The sequence below is a fragment of the Humulus lupulus genome, chromosome 8, assembly GCF_963169125.1.
Source record: "Humulus lupulus chromosome 8, drHumLupu1.1, whole genome shotgun sequence".
NCBI classification, from domain to species: Eukaryota; Viridiplantae; Streptophyta; class Magnoliopsida; order Rosales; family Cannabaceae; genus Humulus; species Humulus lupulus.
The window spans coordinates 179,197,984-179,218,040 of record NC_084800.1 but is presented as its reverse complement, the minus strand read 5'-3'; the positions used below and the strand labels follow the sequence as shown (position 1 = coordinate 179,218,040).

At 39.6% G+C, this 20,057-nt stretch overlaps 1 protein-coding gene across 1 annotated transcript; it reads left to right on the top strand.

Annotated features, from left to right (window-relative positions):
• The first annotated feature begins 17,752 nt into the window (after positions 1–17,752).
• On the top strand, positions 17,753–18,517 carry LOC133796299 (uncharacterized). Its single transcript, XM_062233770.1, has one exon. The coding sequence runs from the start codon at positions 17,753–17,755 to the stop codon at positions 18,515–18,517; it is 765 nt and encodes a 254-aa protein (XP_062089754.1).
• Positions 18,518–20,057: the final 1,540 nt, after the last annotated feature.

The following is a 20,057-nucleotide window of genomic DNA, read 5'->3' as shown; positions in this document are numbered from 1 at the left end:
TGCACTGGTCGTGGTGTCCTCGTGCATCGTCGTGCCGTGGGGGACCCCGGACCGCGGAGCCTAACTCTGAGTCCCTTCTATGGCCAGGAGGGTAGTGACCTCTGTTCGGTAGGTTCGGCCCATTATCCCTTCGGCGTCCAGGGCTGCGAGGCTGATGCTCGGCCCTATTTTGCCTCGGTTGCGGGGGATTACCCCGAGGAGCTTGGGATGCTGGCTGCACCTCAGGGTCCAGCGGGACATCATCATGGGGCATCTGAGGCTGCTCGGGCCTTTGTGGACTCGAAGGATGGATTGGTGGGCTAGGATTGGGACCCTTCTAAGGTGGCCCATTCATTGGTTGGCCAGGCTGCGAGGCAGGTGCGGCCTGATTTCTAGCCAACAGCAAGGCTGCCCCCAGGGCTGCCATGGCCTCGTTCTGGCGGCGATCCACCTCCGCCTACCTTTCGCTCAACTCCGCGCGCTACCGTTCAATATCCTGCTGGTGCCGTGCCATAACTTCAGCGGCAGTCTCCTGACTGGCCTTCAGATTAGCCAGCTCTTCCTGCAACGCGCCCAGGGTGCTCTTCAACGTTGCATCATCCATTTCCTCCTCTTTGAAATCCAGTTGCGGCTCATCTTCCGCCATGCTTGCAGGAGGAGGGAGAGGAGGTGGATTCGACGGTGCAGCGGTGACGGCCTGCCCAGTTTTCTTTCCTGCTTTCGCCATTAGTTTTTTCAGCAACGATAAATCAAGCTCTCAATGAAAGCACCAGAATGTTGACCCAAGATTTGGCCAACTGACACGGAGTCAGAATATGCTTGATGTGAATGAAAATATAAGAAGAACGTAATGACAAAAGGGAATAAGACACAGTATTTTATAGTGGTTCGGCCCCAGGATTTGGTAATGACCTACGTCCACTTAGAATGATATTGATATAAAAACCAAGAGAGTGATCAAAGAACTTGGGTTCAATGAGTTTCACCACTTTCTGCAGAACAATACAATATTCCTAGGATAATTCTTATAACCTCTCACGATTTAAAGGCCCAAAAAAGAAGTCCCCTCCCTTGAGCCATCTCTTGCTATTTATAGGCTCAAGGGGGACTACAAAAGATTGTTACAGATATTATTTCCTGAATAATCGGATACTCAAGAGATTGTGTGAGATAAATTCGGGATTCATAAAGATCTTCCCATTAATGTCGCCTTGTACACGGACCTATCGACCAGACTGGTCGCAGGTAAGGAAGGCTTGCACTGCTTCAAATGTGTCCTCTGGTCGATACTTTAACAGAAACGTTTCCAGGTGTCAGCCACGTGTCCAGGGATCACTTGCCACGTCACAAATGCTAATTTTATGGATAACACTATGCATATATTTTATGGACTATATTATTCCGTGATAATATTATGTAAATATCAGAAAAATTCCTAAGTTCATATATGTGATCTCAAACATATATTGGTACGGGAGGATTGTTTTTGAGATAAATGAACTTTTATAGTTCGTAGTAAAATAAAGTTATGGAATCTTTAGATTAATTACTGCAAGTACAGTCCACTAGTATTATGAATACATGTGATCTAGATCCGGGACACTAGTGTAGTAGGATACTTTAGTGGAGGTACTTTATATATTAGAGAATATATAGAACTGGACCAGATATGTTTATTAATACTTAGTTAAATAATGTTCCAAAGTATTAATTAAATATATCAACTGATGATCATATACAAATAGATCTTAATCCTGAAGTTGCTATGAACTCTTGTTTATGTTATATGAGTTCTTTGATTCACTCATTAGGGTATCCAGAAATAATAAGGCTATAAACTTTTGTTTTGGGAACTCATTAATGTAAATGGTTGGGGACATAGTATACAAATATGGAATCTATACCTTCTCATAAGAGATTGAATAATGGTTCTCTTAAGGGTTGACTCTCGGGATTGAAAGGTTATTGAGCTCAAATTCATCATTTAGTTATGAATTAACCTTCACTAGTAAAGTCAATGGTACTTAAGGAAACAAGATATAATTAAAAAGGGTAAAACGGTAATTTTATTCCCGATTAATTATGAACCATTATTAGAGGGTTAATTTGTATGCAATGATTATATCAATGGACGCTTTATCATTACAAAGTACTCAGTAAATGAAATGTCTATAATTACAAGAGTGCAGTCTCATATTTATAGTGGAATAATCATGAGATTAATAAATTAAGATTATTTAATTAAAGAGTTTAATTAATAATCTCAAATTTATTGGAATTTGGAATTATAGGTCCATAGATCCCCACAGCAGCTCTATCAACACTATTCAAGGCAAGAGTTGATATAAAGGGAAAAATGGTTGAAAGACATATTTAAGAAGAAATTTGTTATTCGGGCCAAATATGCAATTATATGATAATAGTGATTAATTAATTAATAACAAATTAGTTGTAATTAACAAAATTAATTAATATGTAATTTTCGAAATAATATTAAATAATTAAATTAATTTCAAAATTATAATAAATAATTAATTAATTAAATATTTAATTTCGAAATTTATATTGGTTTTAATTAATTAGTAGAATTAATTAAATATATTTATTTGAGTGGGAGATAATAATGTGATAAGTTCAAATTGGATTTGAATTTAAAAGATTGATATTTATTCAAATAATTAATTATATTTGATAATTAGTTAAAAAGATATTTAATTTAAATTTGAATTAGTTATCAGGTTGTTAGATTTTTATCTGACAAAGTAGTTTGAATAAATAATTAAATAAAAATAGAAAAATCAAATATCCCTAAAATATAGGGTGGTACACGACCACACACAGTCCATGGACTGTGTGTGGCGTGTACTGCATAATTTTTCAGGAATAGATTTTTCAATTTTATTTATTTAATTTATTAATTAATGGATAATTCAAAAGTTAGTTTTTGGATATTTTCATTAATAAGATAATTAATTAATTAAAAGATAAATTGTAAGTTGGTTACAGATTTATTTTTTAAGTTTAAATATTTTCTTTTTAAGTAAGACTTATCATAAAATAAAAAGAAGACAGTCATTCGCTCTGTGAAAAAGAACGATACTTTTATATCTCTCCCTGAAAAGATACAGAACCAATTTCAGACCTTATTCTCTTGATCTCATGTGTTGAGTACATCAAGTAGAATCAGAAATCAACCATCATTTATTCTCTAAGTGCCCACACACTTCTTGAGGTGTAGAGAACGTTGTGGAAGATCTTGGTGTGAGTACCTGTGAGCAGCTTGGATAGGAAGATCGTTCAGATTATGAAAAGATAGCAAGGACACTTGATAGGCATCAAGAGGTATGTTTTCTATTTACTTGCTTATGATTAATGTATGTATATTAACGGATCCACATATTTAAAGGCAGTCTAAATATGTTACAAAAAAATTTGTTGTACACTGGGCCAACCCACCATCTTTCCGTTGCATATTAGGAAACTCGTTCCTAACAGTTCCAATGTTTGGCTACCTCCCCTCGAGAATGGCGTCCAGTTCTTCATGTTATATTTTATATAATGATTGGTTAAATAAGTGTTACAATAGATAACTATTTAATCTAGTGGGGGATGTTATATTATTTTATAATATAATGTAATATTATATTATTTTATAACATAATGTTTTAGATTAAATAAATGTGACAAAGAGTGTCACATATTGTAACATATAATAGAGAGTTTCATTATTTAGATATATGTGAAATATCCAAATATGTAACATATTTGGTGTTACAAATTCAATCTCAAATTTGTAACTTCCAAATATTACCCATTATTGTGTAGATTTGTTGTTACACAATATTGAGATGAATTTCTTAAAGCCATATGTGAAATGGCTGTTAGAGATGTGATTTTAACTCCCATAATGTGTATGGAAGTTACAAAATCAAGTGGGAATGAATTTGGAATGTTTAGGAAAATTAGAAAAATTGGTTGCTGAAAAAACGTCTTGGGTCGCCGCCTGAGTTTTTCAGGCTGCGGCCCAAGAGGCAAAAAACACATCGTGGGCCATGACCCATATTTTTTAGGCCGCGGCCTAAGCGGCTGACAGCATTGTCAAAACTTCAGTTTTATCCAATTTTGAATGTTTCCAACAGCCAAGTAACTCCCAAATCTCTATTTTAATTCCATAAACATCTAATTAATCATTGGTAACAGCCATGGGGGTTGGTGGAATTTGAAATTCAAAGGGTGTCTCAAAACTCTATAAATAGGAGTATATTTCTCACTTGAAAGACACAACTTTTCTATCCACTAGAGCACTTGGCTAGAAACACCTTGAGGCTTGATTATTCCAGAAAGCATTTCCTAAATCTGTGAGAGATCCCTTAGTACTTGAGTTAGGGGGAAATAAGCTTTTGGACAAAGGTTTCAAACCTTGTTCAAGTTGGTGATTTCCAACACTCTTCACTTTGGTTGTGTGAGTGAGAGTTTTCTTATTGTTTTGTTCTTGTTCTTATTTTTCTTCTATTGCTTCTCTTCTCATCATTCTTGTTATATTTACTTGTATTTTTGTTTAGAGTTGTAATCTTTATTTCTTTTATGTCAAACCCTTCACTTTATTTCAAACCCGATAAGATCAGGTCGCTGCTCGAGATGCCCTCACCCCAGTCGTGAAAAGACGTTCAAAGTCTGACATGAAGGGTGGCGGCCCTTAATCGGTATATTTCTAAATCTACCGACAAGTGTTTGCCATTCTACAACCTGCTCCGGGGAAATAAAAAATTCGAGTGGACCGAGGAATGCGAACGTGCCTTCCTTGACCTGAAAGCACATTTAGCCGAGCCGCCCGTGCTATCCAAACCAACGGCAGGAGAGCCTCTTTTCCTTTACCTAGCTATCACGGAAGATGCAAGCGTCGTATTAGTACGAGAAGAAGACAGATCTCAAAAGCCAGTCTATTACATCAGCAAGAGGCTTCTCGGAGCTGAATCCTAGTATCCGTTGATGGAAAAGGTGGCTTTCTGCCTTATTACGGCCTCCCGAAAGCTCAGGCCGTATTTCCAGTCCCACTCAATACATGTCATAACCAACCAACCTTTGAGGCAGGTTTTGCAGAAACCTGAAGCATCGGGGTGTCTGTTGAAGTGGGCTATCGAACTCAGCCAATTTGAGATACTGTACATATCGCGAACTACAATTAAAAGCCAAGTCCTGGCTGATTTTGTGGCAGAGTGCACAAGGTTTCGAGAAGCTCCGGACCCAGATACGGCAGAAGAGTCAGCTCAGGCCTCATGGAAGGTCTTCGTAGATGGCTCGGCTAACGAGAACGGCTCTGGGGCTGGAATCATATTAATCTCCCCAGAGGGACATCAATTCCACTCAGCGTTACGGTTCAGATTCAAAGCGTCCAACAACGAGGCTGAATACGAAGCTTTATTGGTGGGGCTAAGGGTGGCTCAGGAGCTGAGGGCCAGCTCCGTCCATTGTTACAGCGATTCCCAGCTCGTGGTAAACCAAGTGTTAGGAGAATACCAAGCACGGGGAACCAAGATGGCTGCTTACCTGGCCAAGGTAAAGAAAGAGATATCCGCTGTAACGCCCTGGTTACCCCAGAACAGTTACGGTGAACAGTGAACCGGAAATTTGACTCGCTACTCGAGTCCTTTGGTTAAAAACGTGATCTAAGTGCTATTATTAGGTTAAGGTGAAAACCAGTAAAAAGGAAAGGATGTATTTCATTAAGTAAATAAACTGCTCATGAGCCTTTCAAAATGTTTACAAGTAGTTCGTAATACAAAAGAGTCGCTACTGTTTCAGATTTATAGTCCCCGCCGGCCTAAGCGGCAAAAATAGGGTAAACCCCTAGTCCCTCTGAGAACTCCTTGACTGTGGTGGTCAAGCGGCCCTGTATGTGCACAACATCGCCCAATCTCTCCACTCAGGGTTGGGTGAGCTTCTCTTTCCCTTTACCTGCACCACAAAGCACCTATGAGCCAAGGCCCAGCAAGAAAACACAATAGAGCATGATATAATATCAACATAATAACCATTCAAGACTATCAGTCCAAGCAAATAGGTGACAATAGCCAAAAGTCACAATAATGAGCATAGCTCCCTTTAGCCATGTGACGATAGGGTCACCAGGGCTTAACTGATAAGTGATTCTTTCATAAGTTCGATTAGGACAGGTGCATGGTGATTGGTCACCAACATAACCTTCCTCTCGACTCTAGAGTCAAAGCTATGGACAACATCCCTTAGCCATGTGACAAACGGTCACCGGGGTCATATACCTTGGCTATAGTCATCTGATCGTAGACCAGGCAAGCGCTTATAAGTTCTTCGACCTTAGGGTTGGTCCCACATTAATGCCATAGAGCCATTCAATGCGTGATCATCGACTTTAGAGTCGGTCCCTGACTAGTCAGTGTCTCAAACAAGTAATCAGTGTTCACTAGCATTTAATATGCAATCAATGTCCACATATATCAACCAACATGCTTCAATATCAAACCATGCATGTCATATACCTATATAGGGTGCAACTGTACTCATACACTGTTTCCTTACCTCTGGTTCGAGTGAGAATTATTATATGAACGACCCCTGAGAATGATCAACCTTTAAATTCCTTGACAGTCACCTGGTCATAACCAAATTATAGGATTCATCAATAAAAATGATAACTGAGGGTTCCCAAACCAAATTCCAGCCCCCAAGACATCAAATACTACCCAACCGGGTACTAGGTCCAACCTCGAGGCCTAAGGTTTGAATCCCCAAGATAAAAACCACATTTTGACAAAATTGACCTTAAGGTCCGCGGCCCTCCTTGGCCATGCCGCGGCCCGCCCCCCAAACAGAGGCGCCCAAACTCAGCTTCCACCAAGGGCTGCGGCTCTCCCTGGCCATGCCGCGGCGCAACCTCCAATTCAGCCAAAATGACAGCTCGCACCACCAAAGTTTCCCCTGTGTTTTCCTCTCAAACCAGCCCTTCAAACCACTACCAATCCTCCTCCAAACATACAATTAAACCCCCAAACAACACCCTTAGCTCACCCTCATCAAATCCCAATCAAACCAACATTAAAACTCCCTTTGATTCCCACTTCCATCAAGAATCAAAGGCTGAGAATTTAAAGATAAAAACAGAGCATAACCTGAAACAAGTGACTAAAACTCACCTTGAAACCTGTTTTGAACCTTCCTTTATAGCTAGACCAGGTCCACAACTTCAGCCCTTTGAATTCCCTAGTTGAATCCCCACTCAGAACTCAAAACTCCAATGAAGGAAAAGGAGAAAGGTGATGTACGGGAAGAAAGATGACAACCCCTGCTTTTGTTCTGTTTTAGTCTACAACCTTCTACAGCCCTCCTAAGTTATATATATCCAGAACCCCAAATGACCAAAATACCCTTAAGCCACCTAAAGCCTCTAAAACCATTTCAATGGTAAAATTGGTACTTTCCACTTATCCCGTTAATCATAATTATCGCTTCCCAATTCCCACTAATCTCAATATCCCCAAACACCAATAATTCATATCCCGTTACCCTAAAATCCCCGGTAACGCTATAATCATTAATATCACCCCAAGACTCACCCCGAGCCCCGAGCTCAAACCTGTTATGACCCAACCGATAAATCATGTTTAAAGATCGTCTCATGTCGAAATACTCGAACCAATCCACATTATAATGTGGTCTCACAATATATCATTAACACACAAACAAATATTCAATTATACCCTCAACGGGCCAAATTACCAAAACACCCCTGTAAACAAATGTGGACTCACATGCATGCATTTAACATCATATTATAATATAATTCTCATAAACATGCATAAACACATCTAATGGCATAATTAAATAGTTATGGCCCTCCCGGCCTACTAATCCAGCCATTAAACCATAATAGGGAATCCGGGGCATTACATCCGCATTTGAGCGCGGCTCAATCGAGCAGATACCTCGGGAGCAGAATGCCAACGCAGACGCCCTGGAAAAGCTCGCTACTTTCGTGAAGGCAGAGACTCTGGGGCTGGTGCCGGTAGAGTTCTTGGAAAGACCAAGCATAGAGGAAGTCGGGGCGGAGGTCGAGATGATTGACCCCAGACCGACTTAGATGACTCCCATCCTCAAGTATCTCACAGCAGGAAAGTTACCCGAGGGGCGAAATGATGCAAGGAGGGTACTTTACCAGGCTCCAAGGTATACAGTGATAGATGGGATATTATACCGGCGTGGACACTCTTTACCTCTCCTACGGTGTGTCCTGCCAAGCAAGGCGAAGACCATTTTGTAGGAGGTGCACGAGGGTTTTTGCGGAGATCACACTGGGGGGCAAAGCCTGTCCCTGAAGATACTAAGGCAAGGATATTAGTGGCCCACTCTGTCAAAGGACTCGGCCTCATACGTCAAAAAGTGTGACAAGTGCTAGCGATTCACCACGATTGCCCGGGCTCCTTCGGTCGAGCTGAAGATGATCTCGTCCTTATGGCCATTCGTGGTCTGGGGGATTGACCTGGTTGGTGCCCTCCCTACTGGAAAGGGAGGAGTTCACTACGCGGTGGTGGCCATCGACTACTTCACAAAGTGGGCAGAAGCGGAGCCCCTGGCGACAATCACTTCAAAGAGATTCCTCAACTTCGTGGTCTAGAGTATTATCTGCTGATTCGGGTTGCCAAAGAAGATCGTGTCGGATAATGGAACGTAGTTCGATAGCGACCTCTTCACCGAATTTTGCAAGAGGCACGACATTGTTAAAAGCTTCTCCTCCGTGGCTTATCCCCAGGCCAATGGGCAGGTCGAGGCTGTCAATAAGACACTAAAGGCAAGCCTTAAGAAAAGACTGGATGAAGCCAAGGGAGTCTGGCCCGAATAGCTCCCCCAGGTACTGTGGGCATACCGGACCTCACATCGAACGTTGACGGTCATACTCCTTTCTCCTTGGCTTTTGGGAGTGAGGCAGTCCTTCCTGTCAAAGTAAAGGTAACCTCACATAGAGTCCAGGCATTTGACCAAGACCGGAATGACGAATTACTTTGCGCGTCCCTCGACCTAATTGACAAAAAACGAGAAGATTCACAGCTGCAGCTCGCGCATTATCAACAGAAGGTCAATCGTTATTTTAACTCAAAGGTCCAGAAATGCGTCTTTAGCGTTGGCGACCTGGTACTCAGAAGATTCTTCCTGATCAGTAAGGATCCCAAGGACGGAGTGTTGGGACAACACTGGGAAGGGCCCTATCAAATAACAGAGGTCGTGAAAGAAGGAACCTTCAAGCTAGCTCGGCTTAATGGAGAAGCAGTCCCACGAACTTGGAACGTTATACACTTGAAGAAATATTATCAGTAATATCCTTGTAAGGCTTAGCTAGAAAAGCCATCTTTTGTTTATTAAGTAATAAGAGTTAATCTTTTTTGCATTATCATATATGTTTGTGGATGTAACGTCAAGTAACCACAAAAGACCCTTTTCCTAATTACTTGGGGGGCATATATCCTAGATATAATCAAGTCCTAAAACTTAGAAGTTGATTCAAATTGATTGATCGATGTTTTTCTTAAAAAGCACGAAATATCGATAAAGGATTAACGCGAACTAAGTTTTTAAAAAATTAATGTCCTGGATACAACCAGGTCCTAAAACATAGAAGTTGATTCAAATTGATTGATCGATGTTTTTCTTAAAAAGCGCGAGATATCAATAAAGGATTAACACGGACTAAGTTTTTAAATTAATGCCCTGGATACAACAAGGTCCTAAGACTTAGAAGTTGGTTCAATGTGATTTAACAGATGTTTTTTCCTGAAAAGCATAAGATGTCAATCATAACACCAACAGAAACTAAGTTCTCACCAAATGCGTTAAAGAGAAGTAACAATAAAGTTAAACCACAAATATATATATATAAATAGATTAAAATAAATCTAATGAAATCAATTGTCTTGAGGATAAAAAAAACCTCGTAATGTAAAGTTACAAATAAAAATAAAAAGAGATAGGAGCAAAAATCCTAAGCCCCGCCAGGCCACTCCGATGAAGTCACCCCCTTGGCATCCTGCTCGGTGGCAGTTGAAGTCTCCCCGGTCTCAGAGGGCGCCTCTTGTTGAAGGCGAGCTTTGAACTTCTCCAAGAAGGACTCCCACACGTCCGGCCCCAGGAAGGAAAAGTCACCATCCTGGTTGAAGGCCCAGCAATGGTATAGCATAGCCTCCATGGAGGAGCTGGAAGATGCCTTCTCCGCCACCAGGCCGGCCTTGGCCTCTTCTAGTTCAACCTTCGCGGCGTCCAGGGCGACCTTGGTAGCCTCGACCTCCAGCAACTTGGCCCGAGATGCCTCCAGCTCGACCTGCGCAGCAACCGAGGTAGCCTGCGCGACCCTCTCGCCTTCTCGGGCAGTCGCCAGGGCAGCTTTGGCATCCTACTCCTGCTGTTGAGTGAACGCGAGGGCGGCTTTAGCAGCCTGGTTCTCGCCCCTGATCTCGTCAATCCTGGCCTTGGACCGAGATATGCTCCGGTGGAGAGCCAAAGCCGCCTGCAAGATAAAAAGATAATAAGGTAAGTGCCTTAGAAAAAAAAATAGAAAGAACCGGTGGTAAGGCAAACTTACAGTGAGGGTCATCCCCAGTGAAGACTCCATCACTGCTCGGGGCTCCTCGTCTCGATCTCCCGCAAGTCCCTCGAGGTGGCGTTGTAGCAGTGGTCCACCATGTAGGTCGCAGTTTCGTAAACCATCCCCCTAAAGACCTCGGGGATTTTATCCAAGGCCTGAGGGTTGATCGGGACGCGCACGCTGAGAATCGGAGCTGACAAGGTCCCGATTGGTATCTCCTGTTCCCGAGTAGGGACAGGAGGTCGAGGGGGAGGGGGAGCCATCTTCTCTGCTGCAGGGGGGGTGGAGGCACCTTCTCAGTGGCGGAGGGACCCTGGTTTTTCCCCTTGGCAGAAGACTTGGAGGAGGTCCCAGAGGTTTTCTTGGCTAGCCGGAGCCTCTTCACCAAGGGCCCAGATGGCCCGGAGGAAGGATTTCCCCTCTGGAACATAGATCGCAGAACATTGTCCCCGGGCTGCGACATCTCCTCGTCTAAAACAAAGACAACGAATCATTAGTATGCATGTAAAAATATTTTGATTGCAAAAAATCTAAAGAATGTATTGAAAAAAGGTCCTACCCTCCGAGCTAGAGGAGGAATCTATTGTCAAGACCTCCAGCCCCGGAGCTTCTACGGGGGAGTCTAAGATAATGACTTCACGAATGAGAGGAGGCTCTGGGTCCGAATCCGCCTCCGGAATAGACTCCTCTACATACTGCCTAAGACCCGGAGCTACTACACCCTCTAGAAGGGAGGGCCACGACCTAAGGTTGGTCCCGTACTCCTCAAAGAAGGCCAACCTAAAGGCTAGGGTATTGTCTACTACTACAGTTCCCCTAGGGCGGCCGATGTCATAATGCAGAACTAGCTGGTCAACGCACTGGAGTAGAGTTATGTTACGGTCTGGGTCATTTCAGTGGCGGTGAACAAGCTGGTTAGGGTTAAACCTAGCAAGTCGTAGGTCTGCTGCAGCTCTATCTAAATCCCTAAATGAGTAAGGGTTACCTTGGCCGGAGGGGCCGGTTGCTGCCCCGGACTAGGTCCGCTCCGCGTTGACCTCATGGGTGACCTCAAGAGCCCGCTTCCGGCGCACGAGGGGAACCTCGTCCTCCTCGTCATCCACGACCTCTTCCTCGGGGATGGGTGCCATCTCGCAAGCTGCGGGGATGGTCCGCGGCCTCCTCAAGGCCAAAGTCTGGCCTGGAGAAATTAACTTACACGCCAGCATCGTCTCATCAGACACGAGCTGGCGGTAGTCTTTTTCACTTGGGGGGAGCCCCGCCAAGGTTTCGTACTGACCCCCAAGGGTCGCCGACTTAGCCGTCCTCGCAAAAATAGCTACACGATAGTTTTTCAAGTCAATAACGAATGGAAAGAAACTAATCAGCGACAGTTTCGCGAGCTGAGGTTAGAAAGAACTTATGAGGATGGTTGAAGTAATGGTATTCGCAGTTGCGAAACCCCGTCGACATGAAGAATTGATCCTTGAAGTCATTGGGGTGGCTGGGCAGCTCGATGACCGCTGCAGAGTTGGGAATGCGGGTCAAGTAGTAGAACCCGTCACCTCGCCCCCGTTGGTCCGGGCTGGCTTTGAGGTAGAAAAAGTAGAGAATGTCCGCCGATGTGGGGACCTCCCATTTTTTCTTCAGGAACAGGTACCTCAACCTCGCTAACAGATGGTAGGAGTTAGGGGGGAGCTGAAAGGGGGCCAGTTTCATGAAATTCAGGAAGTCCGCGAAGTACTGGTCCAGGGGGAGAAAGGCCCCAGCCTTGAGGTGTTCGTCGCTCTAGGCCGCGAACTCCTCATCGAGCGGTGCGCAGCTTCGCTCGCCCTCAAGGGGAGGGCGGGCGACCAGAGCGCCCTTCCCTATCTCGATATTGTGGGAAAGCATAATCTTATTGACTTTCCCCTAGGTTGTAACCTTTGAGGCAATCCTCTCGGCCTCAAAGAAGGCGTCAGATCCCACCTCGACCTCCTTCTCCACGGTGGGACCGAAGTGGGGAATTGGGGGAGTCTGATGCCACCTCTTTCCCCTTGCTGGCCTGCTAGGATGATGAGCTAGCGGCACTCTTCTTGGGCATACTCTTCCTGGGTCCCATCTGGTCGCCTAACAAACAAAGATGAAGAAAGTTTAGAAAAGGCAACCTAAGCATAAGAAAGAATCTAGCACGAAGAATGGTTTCCTTTACACGGGCTGAGGTAATCTCAGCTCGCGGCGAGTGAGACCACGCGGTTCTATGAACACGCGCCTATGCTCCCAACGGGTCCCTGATTGCTCAGGATCCGTGTGTCAGGAGGGTCAGGATAAAGTTTTCCTTGGAGGGAAAGTTTTGAAAGGCCCCTAAGCTACCCGGTTTTTGCACTCCAGAAACTTGTTGCCTTCCCCTCTCCAAGCAGGCATTTAAAAAGATAACCCAGAAAAATCACCCCAGAATTTTGTCCTATGAGTCATGTTCCTAAGCATTCTTTCCTACAGTCGATACCCCTAGGATAAAAACCTACGCACAAAATACCAGCAAAGAAAAACAGAAGAAAAACAACCTACAGTATGCGGCTAAGAAGGAAGTTTACCTAAGCAAAGAAAAATGGAAACATTTAAAGCATACAGCAGGCAGAGGACTTACAGAAGGTTTTTGCTGCGTAAAAACTGAAAAGAGCGTAGGAGTTGGAATCCTGGTGGAATCTTTGGAACCGGAGTCACGGAGAGACCCTCATGTCTGGAACTCAGGAACGTCTGGAACAGCGACCAGAAGAACAAAGGGTTTTGAAGCTGAGAAGAGAGAAGAAAGAAGATGAGAAAAAATTTCAAATAAAAGGTGGTTCATGCAAAAGGTGGCCAACCTTATATATACGTAAAAGGTAAAAGAATGAGGGTCATTCAATCATCTTGATGTGGGATGCGAGGATCACAACTCGAAAGACGAAACGACGGCCGAAGATAGGCTAGGCCGTTTAATGTGGTTCTCAGAAGACGGACTGTCACCAACCACGATGCTCCACGTATCCGATACTAGCGCAATGGGCGGGACATGAAGAGTCGACAAGGAAGCCTGAAAGCCCCCACTGTGGCTGCAGGTGACGTCATATGCCACGAGCAGGGGCTTGGGGGGCAAATGTACGCCCTAAATATCCACGGGTTATTAGCGAGCTGGAAAAGGGCATAATCCTATCAGCCACGTGGAGGCCACCTACCCGGAGCTGATGTTACGAGTCTCTACCTCTTTAGCTCGAGGTAGCCAAAGGTTTAGTAAGAATACTCGAAGGCCTCGGGTATGCAGTGTGGGCACCACGAGCTAGGACTACATCAAGCTCGAGGTACGACCTAGGGCTGACACCTCCGACCCTTTATAAAGTCAACCACGCAATGTAAACGTGCGCATATCAGACATCACGTGTCTGATCCATTCCTGAAATCTCGGACACGCAGCATAAACGTGCGTGTTCAGGCACCCCACGACTGGTTTGGGCCATGTGACCCATTATCCCCCTTTCCTATTAATTAGACCACACTTCATTGTCAGGTTTTAGAAATTAATCATGAATGTCACAGAAGTGACATGATGGGTAAGAAGGTAACGGGATAACCCCCTTTGCCGATACCCAGGTGTCCTCTCCCTATAAATATGGAGACCCTGGGCATTGCAAAAGGTTGGCTTCTAATTTTTAAAGAGACACCCTGTAAGGAATACCAGAGATATATCAATAATATTGACTGGTGGACTAGAGGGATTTTAACCTTCGAACCACCTAAAAAGAGTAAACGAGTTATAACCTTCCTTTGAGATTATTCACATATTACGGTTCATTATTTAGCACTAATCCATCCTATTTATTCATATAATTATCTGTTGCCGAAAAACTACGTCAACAAAGTTTATAATGCAATATATTGAAAATAGTTTATGTCTATGCTTTAAATTCTAGATAAATAATTTCGTTTCGTATTCATATCTTGAATATGAATATTTGATAAAAATTCAAATAAAATGGATTAATTTTTTTATATATATAATTTCTAATAATAATATTTTAAATTGATAATTTGTATAATTTGTTGTACATTCATCACTTATCCAAAGTTCTAGGGTTTGATGAGAAGTGAGACTGGATTCAATTTTATCACTTCGGAAAAAACTTAAATGACGTGTTTACTTATGAATAAGAATGGAGAATGAGTATAATTTCTCATATTTTTTTAAATTAACTATATAAAAGAATAATAATGAATTGTGCGGGCCTTACATAAATTTGAAATTGAAGAGTGAGATTGACATTGACAATCTCATGAGATCAGGAGATTATCATTCTCATTCCTTCTTAAAAATACATTAGCAAATTCGTCGCACTTGTGAGCAGGCAACTTCAATATGTTCTTGTATATTAAGTGTTGAGAATTTCTTATGATGAAATTGTGATCAATTACACATCGGAAGGAAAACCATACTTGGTATGCAGTAATGCCAATTAATTTTTTTGAAAAATACTGGACAACCCGCTTGGAAAGTTGACCTAAGCTGACGTGGTTCTCCCCGATTGGTTGGCAGCCTGCAGCTAATTGGTGAGAGCCACTTAACTCGAGTTCTTAAATTTTCTTAGTCACAATAAATGTTGTATGAAGTCGACCATGAACCATATTTGGAGTCTTTGGTTACACTTACAATTAAGTGATGCGGGATAGCTTCTTTCATTTAAAAAACATCAAATGTAGCTCACTTTCAAGAATCTCTCCAAGAATGACTATTTTGTTTCCTAACTTTAACCCTTAAGTCAGGTCTTCTGAGGAGAGTTGATTATAGTTTCTTTTGCGTATGAAACAAGTACCTAGGCCTATCTTAGTTCCGTTGTCTTTGATTTTCTGGCATAGATATGCATGTCACGCTTTACTAGCTTTCAGCTTAATAGTTCTTGTATAGTAAAAAATCCTCTAGTTTCTTGTTCTATTATTTTCATTTGTACCTTAGACAAGCCATTGCCACCAGTCTAGAGTATGATAGACACGACATTTGTTCAACAAGTTATATTGGTTTCACTGTTGGAGAGCTTCGCTTTGCGATTTAAAAATGGCAGTGGACAATTATTATGCCCAAGTATTCCTTTATACCTAAAAATGTATGCAGTGGTGCACATTTTTTGTATTTTTTGGGTCGTGAATAATTTTTGGTGCAATTTTTTTTTATAACTGTATATATTGTAGTTATTTAGAGCAAAATCACGTTAAAAATTATTCACAAGCCAGAAACACATAAAGTATGCACCGGTGCATATCACCATAAAAGTATCCTATATATATATATATATATCTCTTCTATATAATAAGTGTGTAGATAACAGAAATTCTTAGTTTTAACGTTTTTTTATGTTTTTAATGTTAATTTTAACGGAATATTCTTATATTTAACAGAATATTATTGTATTTAACGGTAGTTTGTAAATACGTAAACTTAAATAAAATAAAATAAAAAATTAAAATAAGATATTTTACAATGATAATTATTTATAAATAATAAATAATTAAAAAAATTAATATATGATATTTTTCAGATATTTTACAATGATAAATATTTTAAAATAATAAATAATTAAACAAATTAAAATATGATATTTTTGAGATATTTTACAATAATAGTTATTTAAAAATAATAAAATCATACGTTTTATAACTTAAATAAAATTTAATTAAACTTAAACTCACTTATTAAAATAATATCATATTAAACATATAATATAATCTATTGTATTGCTTTTTTTTATAAAAAAAAACTAGCAAGAAACTTAAATTTAAAATCCACGTATAATATTTAATATTACATTAAACATATAATATATAATCTTTGGTTGTTACTCCCAAATTCAAAATCTAAAACAAACATAACCTTAAATAAAAAAAAATTATTTAATTAAAATAGAATATCTGTTTCAAAATTTATATGACATTTATATAAATTTAATAAAAATAATTAATAAATTCTATAAATAAAATTTAGCAATATGCACGTTGATTGTATCTAGTATATATATATAAATATATATATTTATGCAATTATGGGACGTATTACTAAAACCATGTAATTAAGAAATAGTTCTTTACCATATATACTTAGTTCACTCCAAATTTTAAATTGATTATGTGGATATCGTACACATAAAGTGAATGAAACAATGTTATGAATTTAACTAATGTATTAACTTTGATTTTATTTAGCTAAATTAAAATTTAATATCACATAAATTTGTTTGAATAAGCTTTACCAATCATATATTATATATTTTCATATTGTCAACCAATCACATATTCAAATATATATTTTCACATCCTAACTCTAGATTCTTATTTCAAAATCACATTTTTTAAAATAGAATTTTCTAATCGCAAATCAATCAGACACTTAATAGCAACTACAACACAGAAGCTTAGATGAGAGCTTGTTGACCAAGACTCTGACAGACAGCATGGTCAAACATTAGAGTCATTGGTTGCTTCAACAAAACTAAGGCACCATTGCTACTGTCAGGCAACGGTGCTTTCCCTTTTTTTTTTTTATTGTACATATATATATATATATAAATTGTAACATATTACATATATAACAAATTTGTAAATTTTGTTACTGTTTTTTTATAAACGCTTGTCACATAATTTTTTATTTTTATTTTTTCTATAAATACTCATTTATTCATTCAATTTTCACACAATTGCATACATCTTCTTCCAAATTATCAATATCACAAAATTTCTTTTCTTACCAATGGATTCCCAAAATTCTCCAAATTCTCCAAATACCAACTCCCAAAATCTAAATTTTCAATATTCTCAAGTTTTTCAAAATTCATCATTTTCTCCACGTACCAATCCCCAAAATCCAAATTTTCAATATTCTCATTTCAATCAAAATTTTCAAAATACCGCCTCTACTAATCCTCAAAATCCAAATTTTCAATATTCTCAATTTAACCAAAGTTTTCCAAATTCTCAAAATTATCCCATGTCAATTTAATGGCTATATTTTAACAGCTACATTTTAACGGCTATATTTTAACAGCTACATTTTAACGACTACATATATATGTCACCATGTCTATAAATACCAAATTTCAATCTTCCTTTTACTCAACTCTCCATTCAATCCTTCATTTTACTCTCTCATTCATCTTTCCTTCCAAAATATCATATACTCTAAGTTCGACAATGGATTCGCCAAATTCTCCGAATCCATACGACAATATGAGTCTAGAGGATATCATAATTGCAGAGTGTACTGACGATCATGATGATCAATATTTCAAAGCGCTCATGGATGTAGGTAGCTCAACAAGACAAGGAAGAAAGAGAGCCCACATTGATAGGGGTCATGTAGAAGGACACCAACGTTTGTTCGATGACTACTTTTCTGATGAACCGGTGTATACAGAATATCAATTTCGAAGAAGATTTAGAATGCATAGACATGTATTCCTACGCATAGTGCACGCTCTAGAAAATCATTCGAAGTATTTCCATATGAGGTTTGATGCAGTCGATAGAAGGGGGCTTTCGCCATTACAAAAGTGCACTGCTGCTATGCGAATGTTGGCATATGGAGCTCCTGCCGATTATGTTGATCAGTATGTTCGAATTGGTGAAACTACCGCTATTGAATGTCTAGTAAATTTCGTTCGAGGAGTGAATGATATTTTTGGGACTGAATATTTAAGACGACCCAATGCTGGGGACATTCGTCACTTACTTCAAATGGGGGAGGTGCGTGGTTTTCCAGGCATGTTGGGAAGCATTGATTGTATGCACTGGGAATGGAAAAATTTCCCAGTTGCATGGAAAGTCCAATTCACGCGAGGTGATCACGGCAGACCAATAATCATGCTCGAAGCAGTTGCATATGGCATGCATTTTTTTGTGTTCCAGGATCCAACAATGATCTCAACGTATGTTAAATCAATCCCCAATATTCACTGATATCTTACAAGGGCAAGCTCCGAGAGTTGAGTTTACGATAAATGACACACAATACAACAAGGGGTACATTTGTTAAAACTATCCCATTGCCTCAAGGAGAGAAAAGAAAATTATTTGCCCAATGCCAAGAAGCGGTACACAAAGATGTTGAGCGAGCATTCAGAGTACTTCAATCTCATTTTGCTATTGTAAGAGGACTACCACGTTTTTGGCAAAGAGATGTTCTCAAAGATATTATGTATGCATGCATCATATTGTAGAACATTATTGTCGAGGATGAAAGAGATGCATATGAGAGTTTGTTTGATTTTAATTATGATGATGGCCCCGCGCGACACCCTAATGGTTGAAGTATTGCATGGACCTATTTCTGACTTCCCGACAATGCTTCAAAGAAATGCTGAAATTCATGATAGAAACATTCATCGTAATCTTTAGGCGGACTTGGTAGAGCACATATGGTCAAAATTTGGAAATCATTTTAATTAGCATTTTTTTTAATTATGTTAGATTGATTAATTATGATTATGTCATTTTATAAGCTCCTTTAAATTTCGTCTAATTTAAATTTCATGTAATATTTATTTATATTAATATATAGATTTAAAAAATTTAGTGTGACAATATTTATAATTACAAAATAATATATTAAATAATAATGTGTGGGGCCATAATTGACAACTTTTGGCGTGGCTTAGTATTGGAGCATTTTTATGAAAAAAGCTCACAAAAGTGATGTGGATGAGAGAAAATAAAAAATAATATTTTGGGATAATTTGAACATGTTAAGCAACTAATGGGGTAGCCACCATTGGAGTTGCTCTAATAACTCTCTTAGAAGTTTCTTGTTTATTAGATGTGGAAATTTAAATTTGAAAATATTTTAACAAAAATCGAGTTGATGATAATATTTTGATCTATTTTGTAAAAAACATGTTATTTAACAAAACACAAAAATCGGATCACATATTCGGAAAAAACATTATAATATTTTTAATCTACTAGAACAATTATATTATACTTTAATCCACCAAAACAACATTAATCATTTACAACAAAAATATATATAAACTTACATTTGAAGTTTGTAATCCTTGCGGAATGGGTGTGGATGGGTGAGTAAGAGACATTTGTGAGAGAGAGTATTAAGAATTTATAAATTTTTGTTTAGTCTAACTCTGTATGAAAAAAGCACATTTGTGTACAATTACACTTTCGTTTAAAAAAATGGGTGGAGTGTAAAGATGTTTTCAAAGTAGGTAAAGTGCAAATTCACTTATTTATTTTGCAAATGAGCCTCTGATATATTTGGTAATAATTAATTAAGTAAAAGAGTTAAAAAGAAAAAACAAATGGTTGCTATATTTATTTTTGTTAAAATCTCATTTTGAAACCTATGTGAACCAAAATATGAAAATTGCTAAAAAAGTATTGAAGAACTAAATGATACACTTGAGGACCACAAGTGATAGTTACCCATTCTTTTACTTTATTGATCTTGGGTATATAATAATAATAATAATTTGTGTCATGAAGCTAG